Source organism: Poecilia reticulata, chromosome 22 (assembly GCF_904066995.2).
Source record: "Poecilia reticulata chromosome 22, P_reticulata-male-v2, whole genome shotgun sequence".
Lineage (NCBI taxonomy): Eukaryota > Metazoa > Chordata > Actinopteri > Cyprinodontiformes > Poeciliidae > Poecilia > Poecilia reticulata.
Genome location: NC_088851.1, coordinates 12,530,609 through 12,552,273, shown reverse-complemented (window position 1 = coordinate 12,552,273; position 21,665 = coordinate 12,530,609). Strand labels below are relative to the sequence as shown.

At 39.5% G+C, this 21,665-nt stretch overlaps 1 protein-coding gene across 5 annotated transcripts; it reads right to left on the bottom strand.

The window, feature by feature from the left end:
* Positions 1 to 928: 928 nt before the first annotated feature.
* mia2 (MIA SH3 domain ER export factor 2) lies at positions 929 to 21,266 on the bottom strand. 5 transcript variants are annotated; one of them, XM_008399818.3, is made up of 28 exons: positions 21,088 to 21,263; positions 20,819 to 20,952; positions 19,890 to 19,976; positions 15,499 to 19,768; positions 15,192 to 15,374; positions 14,888 to 14,988; positions 10,908 to 11,039; positions 10,423 to 10,444; positions 9,665 to 9,753; positions 9,486 to 9,557; positions 8,793 to 8,903; positions 8,635 to 8,706; positions 8,407 to 8,511; positions 8,166 to 8,288; positions 7,909 to 8,058; positions 7,640 to 7,730; positions 7,453 to 7,520; positions 7,301 to 7,371; positions 7,130 to 7,231; positions 6,551 to 6,647; positions 6,382 to 6,449; positions 5,917 to 6,002; positions 5,683 to 5,796; positions 4,565 to 4,714; positions 2,458 to 2,604; positions 2,280 to 2,332; positions 2,035 to 2,209; positions 929 to 1,955 (listed from the first exon to the last, which is right to left on the bottom strand). In XM_008399818.3, the coding sequence occupies exons 1-28, from the start codon at positions 21,185 to 21,187 to the stop codon at positions 1,744 to 1,746; spliced, it is 7,185 nt and encodes a 2,394-aa protein (XP_008398040.2). In that variant the 5' UTR covers positions 21,188 to 21,263; the 3' UTR covers positions 929 to 1,743. The 5 variants fall into 5 exon arrangements, with proteins under 5 accessions (XP_008398040.2, XP_081459326.1, XP_008398042.2 ...); XM_081603200.1 differs by having other exon boundaries at positions 19,510 to 19,768; positions 21,088 to 21,202; XM_008399820.3 differs by lacking the exon at positions 4,565 to 4,714 and having other exon boundaries at positions 21,088 to 21,266.
* Between the last annotated feature and the right edge of the window lie 399 nt (positions 21,267 to 21,665).

The window sequence follows — 21,665 nt, the reverse complement described above, 5'->3', positions numbered from 1 at the left end:
ATCAGCTCAGTCCTACTACACCAAGGGTGCCAAGCCCTGGATTTTCATAGGTCATTAAGTCACCCATAAGAATTAAATATTAACGTTTTCCACATTAGAGCTCAGAATGTGCTTACAGAATATTAAACAGGAGCCGGGAATTGCTGAGAGCTTTAGAGCACAGTGTGCTCTATACTGCTTTTAACCTGTTGTTGGTAGGCTCCTGCAGAACTCCGACAGGCTGAAATATTTCAAACATTTACATCTGATATGATGCAGGCCATCAGCCTTTGCGTATTGGTTTGGCATGAATTTACCATAACACTGCCTTACTTTAAAAGGTAATTTTCTTGAGCATTTTTTTCCCCCCAAAATTAGGTGTTTCCAATCGATTAGAATATCAAGTACATTTTTCTCATTAATACACTGAGGAAAATGCATTGTTTTAGGACTATTATGTTTATACTTGCATTTCCTTTCGTTTGGTCTTCTGAATGTGTTTTCTTTCCTCAACTTTCCATCCTTAAGTTTGGATGCAGCTTAAGAATGGACTCTAAGCAATAATAGACATTAACTGAAAAATTCTGGAAATAAATGCTTAAGTTTCACAATTAGAAAAATACTAAAATAAATTTTTTGAATTATATTCCAATTTATATGGTCCTGGAATGGTTTCAAATGTGCACAAATTTTGTGAAGACACCCGACATCTGTACTTTCATTGAAATATTTATGTATCCATTTACAGCGTACAAACCTTTCCGAAACTGGGTTTGAATTATGCAAAGGGTTTTAAAAGACAATCAAAATAAACATACTTAAAAGGCCTATTAATAAATTGAAGGTTTTTAAATATCAAAAACATTTCATGTACACAAAATTTGAAAATTACATTGAAATGTTCTGCGGATGAACAAACTTTACATAATTACATAAGTGACGTACAGAGAAAGTTTTAAAAGTCTTTATTCATCTATCAAATCACTTTTTACAAAATTCACAAAGCTGACATCTGGGAGCCTCTCTTCCAGTCAGTCCATTTGACTTGATTGCAGTCAGTTTTCATTTGTAAGTCACCGTAACGGCAGCAGAAGCACCGCTGTACACCTGCTCTCCTGGTTTGAAACTAAGACAGAAGATGACTGGAAAGTCTATTGAATTTCAAAGGGTACTCTTAATTTTTTTGCGAATTTTAAAACACTCGTTTGACCTCTAAGGAAGATCAAGTATGATGACGTGGCTGCTTCAAAGAAAATCATGTTAATAAAAATGCCAAAACAAAAACGCGTTTTAAAAACTAGTGTGGGGGGAAAAAAGTGACCATGTCAGGCATAAAAGGTGTGTTTCTGTCAAAATATGTTGTTCATTTATTTTTCTTTCCGTCATTGACCTGAATTGTATACAAATGTCAAACAGTCCATGTGCATTTTCAACATAAGATCCAGGTAACAATGTGTCTTGCCAATACGATAGCTTTACCCCACAAAGGTAGAAGTTAAGCATCAACAAAGCTGTTGATTTTAAAATGAAGTGGTTGGATGACGGGGTGGAGAAGAAAAGGTTTTACATGTAGGAGAAACAGAACTGAGGCTCTTACAGGACCAAATCAGCCTGATGGAGATTGGCGTTTCTGCTCTACCAACACCGTTCAGTAAATATCCCTCCTGGCCAATAAATAGCTGGGGCAGAATGAAGGGAACTCCACTTTTCTTCCATCTGCTACTGAGCTGAACCAGAAATGAATCCTCATGGAAACCGTCGGGGTTAGATGGCATCTTCGGGCGAAGGTCTGTTCTCTGGTGACTGGTTTTGAGGTGGCAAAGGCAGGGACTGCTGACGAGGAGGAGGAGGGCCATCGGATGGATGTAGCGCCATGGGCGGGCCGTAGGGGGTGTTGGGATTAGGAGCGGGAGGAAGGGGTCCGCCAGGAGAGAAACGAGGAGGAAGCATCATTCCTTGCGGATGGGAAGGCCACACTGGAAGAAACACAAGGCAGTTTCAGATTAAATCCTTAGATTAATCATCCAAGTTCTAAACATGATAACGATTTCTTACTGGGCCTCATGGGAGGACCCCCGGGTATCCTGGGATGGTAGAAATCGGGAGGGGGTCCATACGGGGCTCTACGAGGAAAGGGGCCATCTATAGGAATCCCTGGGGGTCCAGGTGGAGGAGGGCCACCCATCCTCAGATCCAGTTCAGGAGGAGTCCTCTGACCACCAGGACCAGACTAACGACACACATCATAGGCTTTAGTACCAGTAAAGACCAAATGTATAGTATCCCACACTGCCGCTCACCTCTCTGTGGTCCTGTTCACCGGGTCCAAGGCGGTTTTCTCTGAACGAGCCGTCTGCATCGACAAACGTTTAGTTTGTGAGAGAAAAGCATATAAAGATATGCAACATACAGAATAACTCCACATCAAACCTTTCACGCTTAAGTAGCTGCATACGAAAGTAATCATTAATAGCTCACCTGCCATGTCCAGAGGGTGAGGCGGTCCCATGGGGAGACCTCTAGGTGGCATAGGGCCAGGTGGGAGGGGCCCAGGAGGCAAAGGCCCCAAAGCCCCTGGAGGAGGCCTCCTGAACATGGGACCCCCTGGTTCTGGAAACATGTAGCCTGAGAAAGTACAAAATAAAAAAATAGAAAAATGAAATCACTGCAAAGAAATCCAAGAAAACTCAGTTTCAGGTGATGGTATTTCTAAAGTTCTTGCGTCTAAAACAAACAAAAAAAATTTATATCTCTAAATGTTGTATATTTTTGTCACAATATATCCAGAAATGCTTTACAGGTATCTTACTTTATACGTCAACAGAAAAATGAAGTTTAATTATGGAGTGCTAGAAAATGATGCATAGTTTAATATTCTTTCCAAATAAGAAATTTAAAGGCATCTCATCCATTTAAGTACAGCCACCTTGACTCTGATACCCATAAATAAAATCCAAATTGCCTTCAAAATTTGGATTGCTTAAAAATTTCTTTGGATCTCTTAAAAAAAACAACGTTTTTTTAAGAGAACATCACTGAACAAGCAGCATCATGAAGACCAGGGAAAAGACCTGATATGTGTGGAATAAAATTAGGGAGAAGTTTAAAGAATAGTTAGGATGTGAAGCAATATTTCACACTTTGAACATTTCATGGGGCATTTTGTAGTCCAGCATCAAAAAGGGAAAGAGCACGGCGCAACAACAGACCCAACAAGACACGGCCGTCCACCTTATCTAACTTTACAAATACAACAGCTAGCAAGTTTTTTTTCAGGATTTTTTTTTATGATTGCTAGTCTGATTTGAAGAGATGGAGGACTGAAAAGAAACACATGAGAATGCATAAATGTGTTGATTTATTAAAAATAAAAGGTATAATATCAAAAGGTTTAACAGAGATTTTTGTTGACATTTTTCTCTCAGAGATGGCGTCATAATTCTTTTTTATAAAATCACTTACAGAGCAAATCAGACCTCTCTAAATTGGGTGCACCTGGATCAAGTTGAAATTATTCTAAGAATGGGTAAAATTTTATACTACTTGGTGGAATGAATTATTTGAATTTTGTTTTGTTTGTTTTTTTTAATCAGCGTTCACTCTTGCAAACGCAGTTGCATACAGACCTAAATCACTTAAAGTTAATGAATAAAAAAATAAAAACCTCATGTACCAACTTGCATCAGATATAGTAGCTGAAATGGAAAAAAAAAAACTGAATAGAAACTAAATGTCTTTGAGCCAGCAACAGGATACATTTTTATATTTTAAACTGCATTATTTATGACATGTTGTCTCAGCCTGCATTTCCTTCATCAGCATGCACAATGCAGACCAGGTGTAAAAACAGACTGGCCAGGGCAGAATTAAGCCTCTTACAATCCTGCATTGTGTATCGTCTCGGCCCTGTGGTGAGAGATGGAAACAATTAGCAGCTAGCTAATGTGTTTAACTTGCCGAGACAAGGTTACACAATCATTAACACGTTGCTCTGTTATTGCGAGCTATGACAACCAATGCGCTACAACCGCATTAAGACCATGCGTCATGGAGATGGGGATATTAGTTACTGCTTTATGTCAACATCTCTATGAAAGAGCGACCCACGTAGACGACAACTGCTTGTTAACATAGTCAAGGTGCACATGCACAACAAACACCGTCGTGTGATGGTGATGTGGCAGAAATACGGCTGGTATATGTAGACACGTTGTTCCCCTGACTGATTAAAAAGGCTCCTGCAAGCTGCTTTTGATCACAGTTGAAAGCCGTTTCTTCAGTTTGGAACGAATCGCCACAAGGAAGGCAAATATTTGCACTTCTTTCCGAGGCAGTCCCAGTTTTTTTTAACACAATGCTAACTTTTTGAACTGTGATTGGTTTACAACAAACCAGAGCACGTCGGCTTTCTTTCGCTGGCAGCTGAAACGGAACATTAAAAAGAATAACAAAAAGCAAAAAAAAAAAATACACACCAAGCAGCCTTGAATTAACCTGTTTTGTTTGTGATTAATTTTTTTCTCTTTGGGAAAAAAATGCTCTTTGATCAAAGCAAATGTGCTTTCAGATTATTTTTTCCACACACCTGGGGGTACCAGAGGCCCAGGAGGTCCTGGCGGGGGACCCCTGCGATCTCTCTCCCATGTGGGAGAGTTTGAACCGCTGTCTGAATGAGGACCTCCACTGCGCTCCATCTCTGCTTGGCCACTTGGGGGCTCCCCTGGACCACGAGATACTGGGCAGGAAAGCAGTAAGGAGGAAAGAAGGGGCAAAGCAAATAAGATGACGATGGTGAAGAGATTGATGTGAACGACAAAGATGGAAAGGAGGGGAAAAACACTCAGAGTGTGTTGAGGGGGAAGATAAAGGCAGGAGCACTTTGAGTCAGTCAGAGAAACACAGGGCTTGAAGGCATATTGTCATGTTAAACTTTTCATGCTTGTCGACTGGTGGATTGCAGAAAGCATGCAAAAGATATCTTGTCGCAGTATGTACAGAACTGTTCAAAAGGCTTCACAGACATTTAAATTTTGCAACTTGTCACAATACAACCACCGTAATCATTTTATTTGGATTTTATGCCACAGCCGAATACAAAGTAGTGCGTGATTATTAGTCGGAAGGAAAATGTTTTTGGTTTTTAATAAATAAAAAATATGTAGCGCCACTGTTCACTGTAAGATGCGTTTCTACCAGCTTTGCAAATACAATTTTCACACAAAAGCTTAGATTGGATGAAAAGCAACTATGAACAACAAAACTAAGTTATTCTAACACAGACATGCTTTAATCTAAACTACTCCATTATAGCTATGAGTTAATAAGGTTACTTTTTAAGAAAATTTGTTGCATGGTAGATTTTACTTATATAAGTATTAGATTTCATTTGTAGAAGGTATAGGCATTTCCACCTCACATTTATGCACTACTTTGTGTGGTTCTAAAACATGAAATCCCAATAAAACACAATAAAGTTTCTGATTGTGACATGAAAAAACGTGGAGTTTAAGGGTTTCCAAACTCCACTTTTTATTCTTTTTTTTTATTTTTACATCATTTACTTTTGAAAAGTTCTGTATCATCATCTAAATTTAATCATGCAATAGTCACCTAACCAACACCAACATGCAAACCTGATTGGACAACATGGTTGAATGGGAACTTGCAACATTTCAATAAATTGACTGTTTTGTCTATGTTTACCTCTGGGGGACAGCCTACCAGGCAGCCCATCCATTAATATTGGAGGAGAGAGGAAAGGTCTCGTTTCAGACGAGGGTCGGCCCAGAGGAGAAGGACCATAAGGCGACCTTTCAGCTGGAAAGGAGGAAATTTAACATTTAAATATAACATTTCAATTCAAATGGCACCACTTGCATCAGATTCCTCGTGAAGTTTACTCGAATTAAGACATGTTCGTTAGACGTGTAGGTTTACCTCGGAAAGGCAGCGGTCTAGCCAGGTTGTTCAAGGCGTACGGGTCTTTATCGAGGGAATCCAGTTTAAACTGAGTATCTGTGAGTCTGAACATCGGTAAAAACACGGGAAACTTTAATCGCCTTAAATAAGTAAAGAAAATATGCATTTCAGGTCATATTTCCCAAAACTTTCGGGTGAGTGCAAGCAGAAAATGTGATCAATTTCCCGCTCTCAAAAATACTTTATTGATCCCAAAGGGAAAATAAATGTTACTGCAACTCATTAATTGAAATTCTTCAAAGCTTTATGGTAGATAGCGATGGCTGTTGACAGGAAAGCTCTCTTGTAGCGCTCTGAGATCAGTTATTTCAGTTATTCACGTCTTAGTCCAGCACTACAATGCGCCTAAAACAATCACATTTATTTGTCTTTGTTAACACGGCCGACCACATTCAGCAAGGCCAGGTTTGTTGCTATGCTTACTTTTGTCTGAGGAGGGCGTTCTCTCTTCGGAAGTCTCCCAGCTCTCTCTCTGCTGACCGCGCTGCCAACTGGAAATATTTACCAGATGAATCGCAATGCATAAACACCAAAATGCATTACAGCACAGCAAGACGCTCTTTGAGCTCATCTGCGGCAGAGCTTCACTAACCCAGTTATTATGAGCCTTCTTCTCGTGGGCAGAGATCTGAGTCTGATACGACTGTTTTGTTTTCTCCAGCTCCTCTTCCATCTCCTCCGCTCGTTTTCTGAAAACAAAGCACGAGCAAAACTGTGAAGGGAAGACAAACACTACTTCTGCTTTGTCAGTCCACTGTGGTTTCAGTTTTAAGGAGTAAAAGTGCATATATACGTCTATATATACGTATTCCATAAATACGTATATATAGACGTATTTATGGAATTATTAAAATGATAGACGGATGGACAGATTGATAAAATGTTGACAGATGATCGGGAAAACAGGCAGACAGATGGCTGGACAGACCTTTGACAAAAAAGTAGCCATGTTTACTTTTTAAATTAAACCAATGCAAATCTAATTGCTTTTTACACAAAATACTTGAAACTATTGGTGAAACCAAACTTACTAATCAAGGCATTTTTAGGAATTCAGATATGTAATAGTACAGACAATGGCACATGAAATGAATTACACAAAAAAAAAACCCTGAAAACTAGTTTTTCTTTTCCAAATAAAATTCCATATTTTTGCAGACACAAGTGTCACCTGTAGTTATTCAGTTCTTCCATCGCCATCGCAATGTTTTTATCAGCTTTATTCAACTTCTCCTCCTTCTGGTGACGCTCCTTCTCCTCCACAGTCAGCATTCTGCACAAAGGTTCATGATTACAGACTCATCAAACACTTTGTTTAGCTACCAAATGTAGAGGCATGAACCTGTGCAGCTTGAGCTCGTTCTCCTGGTACATTTCTGTCATGATTTGCAGTTTCTGTTGTATCCGTTCGACCTGCACACACGAACCAGGACCATCAGAACAAATGACTCGACCGTATAACAAACCTCACGGAAACAGGTTGAGGTTACCCACCTGGCCCGTATAATTCTCGGCGTCAGACTGCAGGGACAACTTCTCCTTCTCCATCTCCTCAATGCTCACTTTAAATGGAAAATAAAAGCAGAAAATATGAGAAGATTTCTGAGGCTTCTTTTACAAGTCGATAAGTTAGTTTGTCTTTTTCCACTAACATGTCAGCATCTGACTACAGTTAACCCACCCTGCAGGTCTTCTTTTGCTTTGATCTCATCATTCAGCTTCGCAAACACTCTGTCTTTATCTTCATCCACTGATTTGAGGTCTGCGTTCAGCTGCATGCAGACACAAGAACATTATTTAAAAATGGGGTCATGCTGGCATGTGCTAACTGGATAAAACATTTGTATTCTGAAAAATAACACAAATATACTGATTAAAATAATTTTTTTTTAAATGTGCTTGATTTACATTCAAAACTGTAAATATTTTATACTTGTTGTGGCTTTGTACCTTAGCAGCAAAGATGAGTTTCTGAACTTTCTGCAGGTGCGCGTCGTCGTCTTCTCCCGGCCTCCCATTGGTTGCCTCCTTTTCTCCTCCCTCCTCTCCCTCTAGATCCGACTCCCAGCATTTCATTCGGAGCAGCCGATCCGTCAAGGACTGCGAAGAGTTATAAACGATTACACACGTCTAGCGGCAAGCATGTGGCGGTACTTGAACTTTGCCGTTCTCCTGAGATGATCGACGCTCATGAGAAGCAACCGCACCGTTATACGATCGTCCTTGACAGCCACATCCTGCAACATCGCACTGTGGGCGACCTCGCACCTCCGCATCTCCTCCTCCAGCTCGCTTACTCTCTCTGCCCATCCCTCCACCTCCTGCTTCAACTGTGGATAAAAGCACATGGACAGAGATCTAAAATAATGATGCAGAGATTATAGGAAGAAGAGGAAGAAGGATACAAATCTATGTATGAAACTCTTTTCTTTATGTACATAATCTGACCTGATTGTTGCTCTCCTGCAGAACAGTGTTCTCCTCTTCTGCCGTTTCCAGGTTTCTCTGTAGTCTCTCGCTGTTCATGCTGTAAACCTTCAGAGTTGTTTGTGCCTAAACAAAACAAGAAAAAAACGCAATCACTCCGAGAAGTGGATAGAATAAAATTCAAGCAAAAGACAAAGAGAAGAAGAGGCAGGAGAGCAACTGAAAGATAATATCTACAGAGTCGAGCACCTGCTCCTCTTTTGAATGGAGCTCTTTGGTTTCTTCGTCACATGCTTTCATGCTTTCCTCAAGCAGAGTTATCTGTAATAAAGGCAAAAATAAAAAAAGACGATTATCGGTTGGGATAAACACTATAATTACATAATATCTTTAAAATCCGGGCCTACCCTCCTTTCTTGCTCCTTTCTATGTTCTTGTTGCTGGGACAGCTGCTCCTTCAGTTGTCCAAGATCTGTCCCCAGCTGCTTTTTAGTCTGTTCCAACTGTTCGGCTTGGCCCTATCGTGAACATGAAAACCAGTTGTGTTTAGAAAACTTGTTAAAAAAAATAAAAATAAAAAGATTCAAAAAAGTCAGACAAATTTCATTAAGCAAGACAGAAAAAGAATCAGACTAACTTAGGTCATGCTAATTCAATTTATTTGACTTTTATGGATAACTTGAGGTTAGTTGGATTCAATAATCTTAATTTAGCCAATTTTGTCCAATTTCCAGTTGCACCACAGGTTTCATGCTAAACCAAGTAATCCAAGACCATGTGGAATGGTTAAATTTGGTAAACTCCTCCAGGTTGAATGTCTAAAATTAAAAGTAGCTTTGTGATGCAACACCAAGAATATAATGAAAATACATGTTGACCACTACATCAGTGCTTTCAATAATAATAAGCCACAGAAATGTCCTGCAACATGCAAAAAGAGCTTCTTATCAACTTTATTCTCCAAAACAACAAAAACATGCCTCCAACAAGATAAACATATGCTTTTTTTTTTACTAGAAGAATGAATAAAATAGAGTTTAACTTTTAGCTTCACACACATGTTTACGCTTCAATTCAAGTCTTTGTTCCCTCTGCCTTACCTCCAAATCTTGGGATTTTTGAGTCTGAGCCAGAACGCCGCCGTCCCTGAGTACATTTTCCAGGTCATCATGCTGAAAATTGAAGGTTACGAAGAAGTGACTCAGTCAATCCATGGATTTGAAAATAACACGGAAGAAAGCTCTGGCTCTCAAAACATTCAGTAAGCAGGAGCACCAACCTCTTTTTGACACTGACTGAGAGTCTCGAGGACTTTACACTTTTCATCCAGCAGCTGTGCAAGTTGTCCAGCCAGCCTCTCTTCCTTTTCTGAAAAACCAAAGATGTAAAAAAATAAAAAATAAAATAAATTCTAACTTGTTTTTGCCATTTTGCCTGTATGACGAAGCAAGATGAGTGTCTTATCATGGCACCTTTGGATTCAGTTTGGCATTTTCAATGTCACAAAGCTGGTTCTGTCACCATGGCAACATATGTGGGGAAACCTAATCTATAGGGTAAATTGCCTCCCACTGAAATGACTTCCTGGTCAATATGCACAGTAACTTTTTAGATGATTTAATGTCAGAGTAGATTAGACAGATACCTTATTGACCTCAAGTTATTTTTCACAGTACTTTATAATATAAATAAATCCAGAGCACATAACATGTACAAAGTTCTAATCAACATGTAAACTATTAAAAAAAAATTCAAACACTCCTGCTTTAATAATTTGGCCGCATATTAATTTGCAATTAGCCTAGCTTTCTTTCCATTTTATTTGACATCATCAACAGTGACTCTGGGTTGAGAGACAAAGTCAATAACCAGCTTTATAGCACCAAGAGGCAAGGTGTTTAATGCTAGGCTTAGTTAAATTGGATCCTTCAAGAAAAAAGCTTGTCGATTAAATGCCCTCAGTAATACAAGGTCCAGCAGAAAACGGCACTGATGGTTTATTTAGAAAGTTGCAAGGTAATTGCGGTGAAAACTTACTTCGATACAGTCTGCTCTTTATCTGTGTGGAAATAAGAGCAAAAAAAAAAAAGACAATGAATAACAGAGTGACTTTATGTTGAATTATTCATATAGTGTGAACATATGAAAAAGGTGTAAATAAAGATGAAAAGATTGTGACCCCATGTTCTGACCACATTTTGAGTTGCGACAAATGTCAAATGCCTGTTTGGTCATTAATTTTTCTCTCCTGGAAGCAATAACAAATACTTTGTCAAAGCTAGCTAAACACTACGGAGTTGCACCACTCCATCACGCATAATTTGTGAGACACAGATGTAGCTATTAATATTTCTTTTTGGTTTGGATGCAAAATGTCTGAAGGTCACACTGCAGAAGATAAATATTAGCAGCTACTAATGGTTGACATTTTCCTGTTTGCTGATAGATTGAGTTCGGAATACAACTTTTAGCGGCCAATAATGACGCGGCTCGCTGGTAAACATCCAAGGCAGTTCACTTACAGATCTGTAACATCTTCTGGTGAACAACAGGAATGTCACCAGTCCCACCAGGACAGTGAAGATTACCGGTTCCCATGGTACACCGTACAGGTCTGGCCCTGGCCTCATGTCGTCAGGTAATAGTGACACAGCCTAAAAGAAGAGGGAGGTGGAAAAAAAAGGGGTTGATTTTTGAGTCTGCTTCTTTTCATTTAAATGATATTTCAGACATTTGCTGAGTAATATAATTTAAGGGATATTGAAATTGCACCTACTCAGTGTAGCTCCGTTACATTCGATCAGTTTTTTTTGTTTTTTTTTCCCCGTTTCAGGGATTGCATGTTTGGACAATTACTCCCTCTGGTTTTGGATGGTGCGCACCTGCAATAATTTTTGCTTCTACTTTATTACCGTCGGAAAGTTGTATGATGCCAACTCTGGCAACATGGCATTGTTTTTAACAATTTAACATCCCAGAGGCTCAAATAAGATCTGAACTGTGATCCCAAATCCCAAAGAAGTTGAAAAGGAGGCTAGATAGATGTAGAGCAAAGCAAGAAGGAGGAAGTTCAGACCTTCTTTTCTATCTATGATAATGGGCAAGGATCATATCTCAGACTCCAACGTCTCCAACGTTTGCCTGGCTTTCCAGCCTTATGCCCAGACAGAGATTTAAAATGGAGTTCAAAGAGGAGTGGCAAAAGCACATGATGTGGATTAGCAGCACTTGCCAAAAAACTGATTTCTGATCATCCAGGACATGTTACTATAGATTACCATCTTTAGAGCATGCCATAGCTGTCATGAGACAGTCATACTGAAACACTCTTCAGTCAGAGTCTTCTTCAGATTTGTTGCAAGTCTGACTGCTACTGGAGATCATCCCTACACACAGTATCACCAACAGCAACGATTTTAAAGATACTTGGATGATGATGTACGAAAAGATTTAATTTTCCCTTGGGATAAATAAAATATTTTAAATGAACTGAATTGAGTTTGAGCAGGTTATGCCGTATCAGGAGCAGAGCTAAATGTAAAGTCATTTATCCTACAGTTAAAGCTAGACCTAATCTAGGTCATCAACAGGAAAATCACCAGCCCAACCACGACACCAAATCTACAACAGAATGACTAAAAAGAAAATGATTAGTCTAGACCACAATCTGACTTGAAATGCTTTTGTGGGACCCAAGAGAGCTGTGCATTAAGGATTGTCTGCTACCCCTAATGAATGCTGTAAAAAGGAAGGGCTAAAATCCCTCCATGGCAGTGTAAGAACAAAATTTTCTACAGAGTTTGTGTTGAAAAAGGTGGTTCTGTTGAATCTTGAAGTGCACTTTATAATTCACGCATAATGTGACATTTTTGGGTTCATCCTTTATAATAATCTATCTGTGTGAAATCAGATCAATTTAATAACAAATTCACAACCAAAACAATATAACTGCATTTTAAAAAGAGGAACTGTGGGTTATTGTGACAATTTCACTGGATTCCTAAGCAGTTGCAGTCTGATTACCAAACAGCTGTTTCTGTGGGATTATCACAGTTCCGTTTGCCATCACAAAAAATGCGTCCAACTGAGAAATACAACATAACGTTAATCGTTTCTCAAAAATTAAAACAACCCCCAAGACAATAAAAACTTAACACAAGAGAAATGCTGACTGACTGAACCAGCTAACTATGCTAATGCCTATAAACTGGTTTCAAACTGAAAGATAAACCATGACAGTGTTAGTCAAAAGCAATGTCCGAACCCACACCTGAGAGTAAAGCTAGTACTACATGTAATAAACCCTGATCCCAGTCCGTTATATTACTTCGGCTCTGGCGGCTAAATGGAAATGCTAACCAGAACCTGCCACATATTAACGTACATCTTTCACTTTCTCCACGGCGATGTTGTAGTAGGTTTCTGCTGTCGCCTGGAAGTCAGCCGCTTTGTTGGCCAACTGCTCATCTTCCGGACGTTCCGTCATGTCCAAGTTATTTCATTTAGCTTAATATTTAATAGGAATTTCATTAATACTGATTAGAGAAAGACAGGCTTCCTACAGCCGGGTTAACGGCTATTTCACATCCTATTCACAACACCGATCCTCCAGAAAGTACCACATTTTTCAGCCATTAGAGACGGAAGCCGGAATGTTAAATCTTCTCCAGCAACTAGAAGTAATGACTTGAGAACAAAATTATAAGGAAATATTTATGACGATGTCTATAGAAGATATATGTGAAAAAATAATCACATTCACTTTTTTTACGCATGCTATGTTTAAAAGGAGCTTACATTCACCCCTACGTTTGTAAATGGTTCGTTCCAAACGTCACCAATTGTAAGATGCCACACAGGCACATCGGAATCCTTTCAATGTGACACCGAAGGGAACAGGTGTCACTCATAGATTGTTTATATATCTTTATATTCTATATTTTACATATTTTATACAATTTATTATGTCACCACAAGACAAATGTACTTTCCTGAAAATTAAGTAACAAAGGGGATATGTATATCTTCAGAATTATGCAATATACATAATGTGGCAAGCTTTGAATGTAAACAACTGGGTAATGACAGCCCTGTTTAAAGTCAGTCTGACGGCTTGAGCTCTAAATTTCATACTCACCGACCTGGCCTCACTTTTATCCATCTGAATATAAAGAATCTCTTGCCCTGTGACACCATGTAGACCTGAAATCCAAGTTGGCCTCTGGTGTGTATCAAACCCAAACGTAGGAAGCTATGTCGGCGTCAAGCCAGTCTGACAACTGAGACGAAAGCAAACTTGAATGCCAAAGGGAGAGAGAGATCAACATGCCACAGGTTCAGAGTCTTAAAGAACCAGACCCTGCAAAGTCTACTCATTGCCTGTAGGGACCAAAAGCCGCTCAATGCCTTAGATCATGATGAACTTTAAGAAAGAAAATGCTTAAAATAATAAAATATTATACTCTCATCTCAAATATTATCATTTTCACCTTGCATTTATGAATATTTTTAGATTTTTCTGTGTACTCATAAAAATGATTGTGCCTGTTTAAGGTTGGTATTCAAAAAAGTACCACCTTGCATTTGTTTGAAATTTGCTGAAAACGCAATCTCAGCAGGGGGTGGACAATGCAGCACTGCTTACTGTAGGCTATGGGATTATCATGATAACAGTTTCTCATTTTACAATAATGACAACAGGCTCCAACTACAGATGTACTGTGGATCTCTGGAGTTTTGGCCGCTTCTGTGAATTATGCTCTCCTGTCAGTTTTTGATGGAAAATCTACAACATAAATAGGTTTGCAGATTTTTGTTCTCTTCCATTTTAGATCTGTGATTGAACTGTGCTCCATTTTATTTTTACGGTTTGTTTCTAACCTAAACCACTTTTAACTTTCTCCACAACTTTATCTATGACCTGTCTGGTGTGCATCTTGGTCTTCATTAAGCTATTAATTTTGCTATGTTGTCTAGCAAACTCCTGACATCTCTACAGAGCAGCTGCTTTTATGCTTAGATTTTATTACCCAGAGCTGTAAATATTTACTAATCAAGTGACTTCTGCAGGCGATTGGTTGCACTGGTTTTTATTTAGTGATGTCACAGCAATTGGGAGTGAAAATAATAGGTTTTGATTTGAAAAATATACAAAATATACATAGTTTGCATACTTTACCTACTATTTAGTGTGATCTCACAGAAAAAACGATGTAAAACTCATGGAAGTTTATGGTTGTAATATGACAAATGGCAAATCTTTACCAAAGTCATAAGTTGTAAAAAAGAAACAAGAAAAAAAAAAAACAGCACGTTAAAAGTTGCCTCTAATGAAATAACCAATAACTCCAGAGTATCTTATGCTGTTTTTGTTTTAAAGTGGTTTTATACAAAAAAAACATATTCACTCAAAGAACTATTTCAACATAAATGGCTTATTTTATGTCAAGCAAACAACCCCTACTTCCTTTCTGTGGGCCACAAATGCAGTCTTGGGACTTACCTGCACATGAATCCAAACAAGGATTTCCATCACTGCTTGAACACAACTTTTGGAGTCCTCAGCTACCCGATGAATCAACTCCAGAGTTTGCTCGATTACCCCTAGAGTTAGAGTCACACTTTTAGTTTTTTTAATGTAATTAATGGGCTATTAAAAGAATATCGTACAATAATGTATTATAAAGTCTTTAAGTTTTGCATAAATGAGAGGGAGCAGGTCAACCTCACCTTAATGAAATATCTCTTCATATTTACTCATCCTTCAATATTTCTTCCAGATTTGAACAGATTTGGTTTTCTCGTACCTTTCTGTTTTGATCCTGGCTGAGAGAGATGGAGGGATGCAATATTATCTTTACTTCCTTCAACTCTTCTTTCCTCCTCCTCATAATTCCAATCTTTATATTTGCCATCATCATCATCATCATCTTTATGTAAAGAAGCAGATTTGGAGTTATCTTCCTTTTCTTGGCTTGAACTGTGCTCAACTGCATGTGACAAAGGAACACACAAATACACAGCGATGAGGACAGACCTGAACCGACAGGTTCAATTAAATCAAAACATTAATAATATGAGCCATGATAGTTTATGCAAGTTAGACAAAAATACCTTGATGATTACTGACATCTGATATTCCTGTGCTGACAGTCTCCTTCACTGTTTTCAATAACGTTTCCAGCTTCTGCAGTGCAATAATTGCACTGGTCCTTTGTTTGTCCTCCTGCGGTGCATCAGTGATGCTCATGCTGGGAGCCACAAGAGTCTCCATGTTGTGTTGCAGAAGTCTTTCTATATCCAACAGTATTGACTGATCATCCTCTGCAGTCGCGGCCTCCGAACTCGTCAAAATGTAATCTAAAAATTGCAGTTTGTGTCGGCCGAAAAGGTCCTCTAAGATAACTGCCTCGTCCGCGTTCATGTGGCGGAGGAGATTTTTGTAATGTTTAGTTAGGGGTTTTGTTTTGGATGGTTCTTTGGTGACCAAATGAGCGGTGCTGGGGAGTTTTTCAGCAGAAAGAGGATCGGTCTGCGGGTGCTCTGTGGGAAATGCTGCGTGTGTTACTTCAGCATGAAATGAATCTGTGGGGGACGCTAGTTCTGGAGTGATGGAGGGGTGAGGCTGTGATGGCTCAGCTTCATTTGGGTTGACATTATGAACAGACTGGGTGGACTCGGACATCTCAGGGGTGGGTGTTTGGGAGAAAAATCCTAAAGTGTTTTTAAGAAGACCAAAAGCTCCTCTGCTTTCACTGTCTGCTCCCTGAGGTGGATCTGTGGACTCAGTTTGCTCAGCTGTCTGAACTTGACTTTCAGCAGAGTCATGCATTTCTTCTCTGTCTTTGTAAAGTTCATTTTCTGTTTTTGTAGCAAAGGTTTTCCTGGTTTCTTCTTCAAAATCATTATCTTGTCTGTCTTCCTTCCAGTCGCCATCATCATTTACTGTCGTTCCGGTCCGTTCTCCATCCTCAAACACATCTACATCAACATTATCATCCTCCACTTCCTTCGTTGGGTGCTCGTTTTCTTCCTCAAGCTCTTCTTTGTTCTGTTTCTCCACTTCCTTCTCCTCCTGCTCCTCGTCCTTTTGGATTTCAGTCTGTGTGTTCGTTTCAGAGGCCAAAGAAGCCAAGCTGGAATTATCCAGCATGTCAGTCTGCTTGTGTTCTAACCGTTCCTCCCAAACCTGGTTTTCAACTTCCTCTTTTGCTTGTTTATTTTGCTCCTCAGATTCCTCTAACCTTTCCAGTGTTCCCTGCTCATCCCCTAGTAACACATCTCCTATTTGCTGGTTCTCCATTTCCCCAGAGTCATCTACTATCTTATTTTCATTTTGCTTCTCCAATTCCTTTAACTCTTCCACTCTGATCTGGTGTCCATGCTCTTGTAACTCCTCTACCTGTTCGTCTTCCTCATTTAGCTTCTTCGCATCCTTCTCCCTTTCTTCTGTTAACTTCATCTCCTCCTGACCTGAGCTCTCCTCAGAAACTTCTGACATCTCCTCCTCCTGCTCTGTTTCATTTGGCTCCACTGATTCATTTAACCTTTCCACCTGGATTTCCCCATGCTCTACTAATACTGTTGTCCATTTCTCTCCCTCCGTTAGCTCCTCCATCTCTTTCTGCCTTTCTTCTGCTAACTCCATCCCCTCTTGATTTGAGCTATCCGCAAAAATATCTACCTCCTCCTCTTTTTCATTTACTTCCTCCAATTCTTTTAACTCTTCCACTCTGATCTGATGTCCATGCTCTGTTAACTCCGCCACGCTTTTCTCTCCCTCCTCCACCTCCTCCATTTCCTTCTGCCTTTCTTCTGCTAGCTCTGCCCCCTCCTGACTTGAGCTTGCCCTGAAAACACCTGACATATTCTCCTCTTCGTCCTGTCCTATTTCATTTGGCTCCACTGATTCCTTTAACCTTTCTACACTGACTTGCTCATGCTCTAGTAATGCTGTTTCTAATTTTTCTCCCTCCACTTCCATCTCTTTCTGCCTTTCTTCTGCCAACTCCATCCCTTCTTGATTTGAGCTCTCCACAAAAACACCTACCTTCTCTTTTTCATTTTCTTCCTCCAATTCTTTTAACTCTTCCACTCTGATCTGATGTCCATGCTCTGGTAACTCCTCTACGCTTTTTTCTCCCTCCTCCACCTCTTCTATCTCTTTCTGCCTTTCTTCTGCCAATTCCATCCCCTCTTGATTCGAGCTCTCCACAAAAACATCTACCTTCTCCTCTTTTTTGTTTTGCTCCTCAGATTCCTTTAACTCTTCCTCTCTGATCTGATGTCCATGCTCTGATAACTCCTCTACCGGTTTCTCTAGCTCCTCTATCTCCTCCTGCCCTTCCTCTCTTAACTCCATGTCCTCCTCAGAAATATCTCCCATCTCTTCTTCCTTCTCTGTTTCCTGTTTATTTAAGCTCTCCAATTTCATTTTCTGTTCTTGCTTTACTTCCTCGATCTGTTCTTGCACTTCTACCTCTTCCTGTTTATCAATTTCAACCTTTTCCTCTTCTTTTAACCCCTCTTCGGTTTCTCTTTCAGAAACTATTGTTGATTTCATTTGATTTCCATTGAAATCTTCGTTCTCAGAATCTGACGTCTCTTCCTCAGTTAGCTCATGCTGGTCTTTTACAGTTTCCTTGAATCGGTCAACATCACCGTCTCTTACAATCTGTAGAGACTCTTTAGTCGTGTAAATGTTTGGTTTGGTTTCACTCAAACCCTCCTCTGAGACACTGTCATGCAGACTTCCAGTATTTCCAGAAAGTAACGGTCCATCATTGTTAGAGGTGACTTCCATAGTTTGTGTTTGTGTTTCTTGCTGCAGTACCTCTCCCTGAAGAGAGGAAGAGCCAAGCTGACTCTGCCCACTGCTTTCCACCTGATCACCACTGACTTGAGTCTCCTCAGGCAATTCAGACTGAACTCCTAGTATTTCCTGTTGAGATTGTCCTGTCACCTCGTTAAAATGCTCTTCTATATGATTATCCCTGTTAACTGGACTGTTTTCTGACATTAGAGTGGATCCTTCAATTTTATGAACTTGGTTTGTTACTTCAGCGCCTTCCTCCTCCAAACTTCCCGGAGCCTCGATTTGAACCTCATGGTTTTCACTTTCCTTCATGCTACCTTCAAGTTGCTCCATGGAGTTTGAATGTAATTCCTCTAAGCTGTGATCAGGATCTGAACTGATTTCAGGTCGCTCAGTATACTCATTATTTTGACTGATTTGTTCATCTCTCATATTATGTTCACCGATATTTTCATCGTCTACTTGGGAAGAGTTATGAATTGAATCATCTTTGTTCAAAATCCCTGCATCAATATCTAAATTATTTGCATCCTCTGTGTTTGAATGATCAATATTATCTTCTGCAGCATCACCACTTTCAGCACCGAACGGTAGTGTGTAAGGAACATTTTCAGCCTTTATTTCTTCTGTAACTGAAGCTTCTGATTGACTGACATCCACGTTTTCAAATCCAGATGATTGTTCTAACATTTGATCCCTTTCTGTCTCCCTAATACCACTTTCTTTACTTCCATCAGCTCCAGTGTTACTACCCCCAATGCCCCAAATGTCCCCAATTCCCATCTCCATCCAGGAACTAGATGGCTTCTCTTCCTGCACTTCGACACCTTCTCTTTCTGAATCCTGACCACTTGAGCCAAACCCCAGCCTGCTCGCCAACCCACTGCCCAGCCAACCCATTGTCCCCATGTCTTCCTTCTCCTCTTCCTGTAATTTGCTGCCTTCCAGGTCCAGAGACATCCTCCTACTCCTAAATGTCTCTGTGGGCTCTTTCTCATCACCTGTTTCTTCATTTTCTTTGTTTTCTAAAGCAACAGTTTTCTTCTCCTCACCGAAGCCAAGCCACCCAGTCATCGTTGAGGTAAAGGTATCTTCCCTACCTTTCACGCTATCTTCATCCTTGTTAGGTTTGTCTTCTCCTCCAAAGCCCAGCCAGCCGGTCACAGAAGATGTGAGTGATGCTTCTGATTTAGTCTCCTCCTTCACATCTTCCCTCGCTTCTTGTTCTGAATCCCCTGACTGCTCCTCTTTAGCAAAACCTAACCATCCTGTCATAGACGAACGCAGCCAGGATGAGGAGGGAGACCCACCTTGTTGCTCTGGAATTGCTGAAGTCTTGAGTTCGTCTTCGAGAAGTTCAGCTGCATCGACACCTTCATCTTCCCTTTCTTTTACCGTAGATTCAGTGGACGTCAAAGTACCTTGAGCATTTGTGTCATGAGAGTGTGGGCTGATCTGGCTGGATTCGGGTTCATGGTCTTGAAAGTTAAGATCATCATCTTCATCAGTGTCCAGATGAGACGTGTCAAGAGGATATCCAGACTCATCCATACATAAGAAATCAGATTCCTGCCAAAAACAAGGATTAAAATCTCAAAGTGAAGAAAATGTTACAGTTTTAGGCCAGCAGCTATCTCATAATCCTTCAGAATGAGTTTTTTTTATGTATCCGATTAGTCATTGATATTACCTGGGTCTCTAGCACTTTCCTCATGGTTGCAAATACTTCCTCCTCTCGTACTGCATCCTTTGGGAAGTAGCCAAATTGTTTGTCAATCTGAAAGAAAGATAAGGTTGGTGCAATCATCTATTTTAAAATAATAATTAAAAAAAAACTAAATAAAATAACCTAAATAATAATTGGACTTCATCTGTATGTAAAAAGGCTCATTTTCATTTTAAAACAAGTTATATAGTGGGTGCAGATAACACGTAACAGGGGTCTCCAAATCCAATGCACAAGAGCTACTGTCGTACAACTTTCCAATGCATCCCTGCCCCTGCTCCATCCCTGAGTAACATGATGGAATTACATCCTCAGCATGTTATGAAGTTACCTGGAAATTATCCATTCATTTGATTTAGATGTATTACAGTTGCAGGACAGAAGCACTTGAGGACCCCTAATGCAGAAGATTTTGGCTAAGTCAAAGTCTAGACTACAATCCAATTGGAGATCTGCAGCAGTGCTTGGAAATGGTTGCTCATAGATGGTCTCCATCTATAATTATATTTGTTCTCATTTTCTATCAACTTCACATTTATGCAGTATTTTGTGTTGCTCTATCAGATTAAATCCCAACAAAATATTTTGAAGTTTGTGTTTGTAAGAAACAGTGAAAAACTTTATAGAGTTTATGTACTTTTGGAAGTCACTGTGACTCTCCACCTTTAAATACGTACAACTACTTCATAAATGTAACCAAACCAGGAGCCGGGAGACGTCCCACAGATACAAGCATCACAATTGCTCAGGACTCACAAACAAAGCTGCTCTGTATTATAATCAAGACTTATCTCAATAAGTAACAACCTAAGATAAGATGCCGGTTGCATTAGGCAAAATGTTTGTTATTTTCACTATTATTATAACTATATAACTGCTGATTCAAAACATACACTGCCTGCCCAGAAGTCTTCTCGTTTCCCCGTCAGTTTGTGGTACACAAAAATTGTGTCTCCTCGTCTGAAATTCAGGAATCTGCAATCCTTTCCTTCATGGCTCTTTACAGCCTGAACTCTGCTCATCGGACCTAAAAAAAAAAAGCAAGCACAAAAGTTAAAGGCGACACATAATCATAATCACTTTACCGGAAGTTTAGATGTAGAATTAATCCTACGAATATAGTTTGGCCTAGAACTTGTACCACCAAATCACTTGGACTTACTTTCACATTCTGGATCCCCACAGATCTTGTAGTCAGACAACAATCCCACATTTAAGTCTGGAAAAAGCATAAAAAATAAAATCCAAAGACAGAATTCCATATTTTTCAGATTTTAAAAGATTGTATCAAATGAAAATGTCCATTGCAGGGTGGAAATAAGTCTCAGTTCAGCTGGCAAGTGGACATTGCCTCTGTGCTGTTGCTGTCACAAAAGCTCAATGGTGAATGAAACAGTTGAGATAAGATATAAGGCCTGCAGAAAGATAATCATTAACAAGGACTGAGTATTGCGATAGACATGAACTTTTTTTTGGTCAAAGTTTTTTTTTTCTTTTTCAAACTCTAATACAAGACGAAAAATCTCTAAAAACAGTAATCATTTTTAGTATGCTAATGTCTGTTTTTATTCTGTGGACTTTGAACTTTATGAAGCTCATGGCAAGTCACTGAGATTAATGGACTCTGAAGATGAAATTATACAAATTCTGAGAAAAAGTTAGTTTATTTTTTTTTTTTAGAAAAATCAACCTCAAAATTCAATGAAATAACTGACTGTCAATAAGTCTTTATTAAAGGCA

Bases quoted from the DNA above. Each gene is read 5' to 3' on its own strand.
- mia2 (XM_008399818.3), bottom strand. From the start codon at position 21,187: ATGGAATTCTGTCTTTGGATTTTATTTTTTATGCTTTTTCCAGACTTA. The intron at 7,521-7,639 runs GTGGGTTAACTG...TTCCATTTAAAG, and splicing joins AGCAAAAGAAGACCTGCAGG to TGAGCATTGAGGAGATGGAG. The intron at 2,605-4,564 runs GTGTGTGGAAAA...GTACTTTCTCAG, and splicing joins TGGGCCTCTGGTACCCCCAG to GCTACATGTTTCCAGAACCA.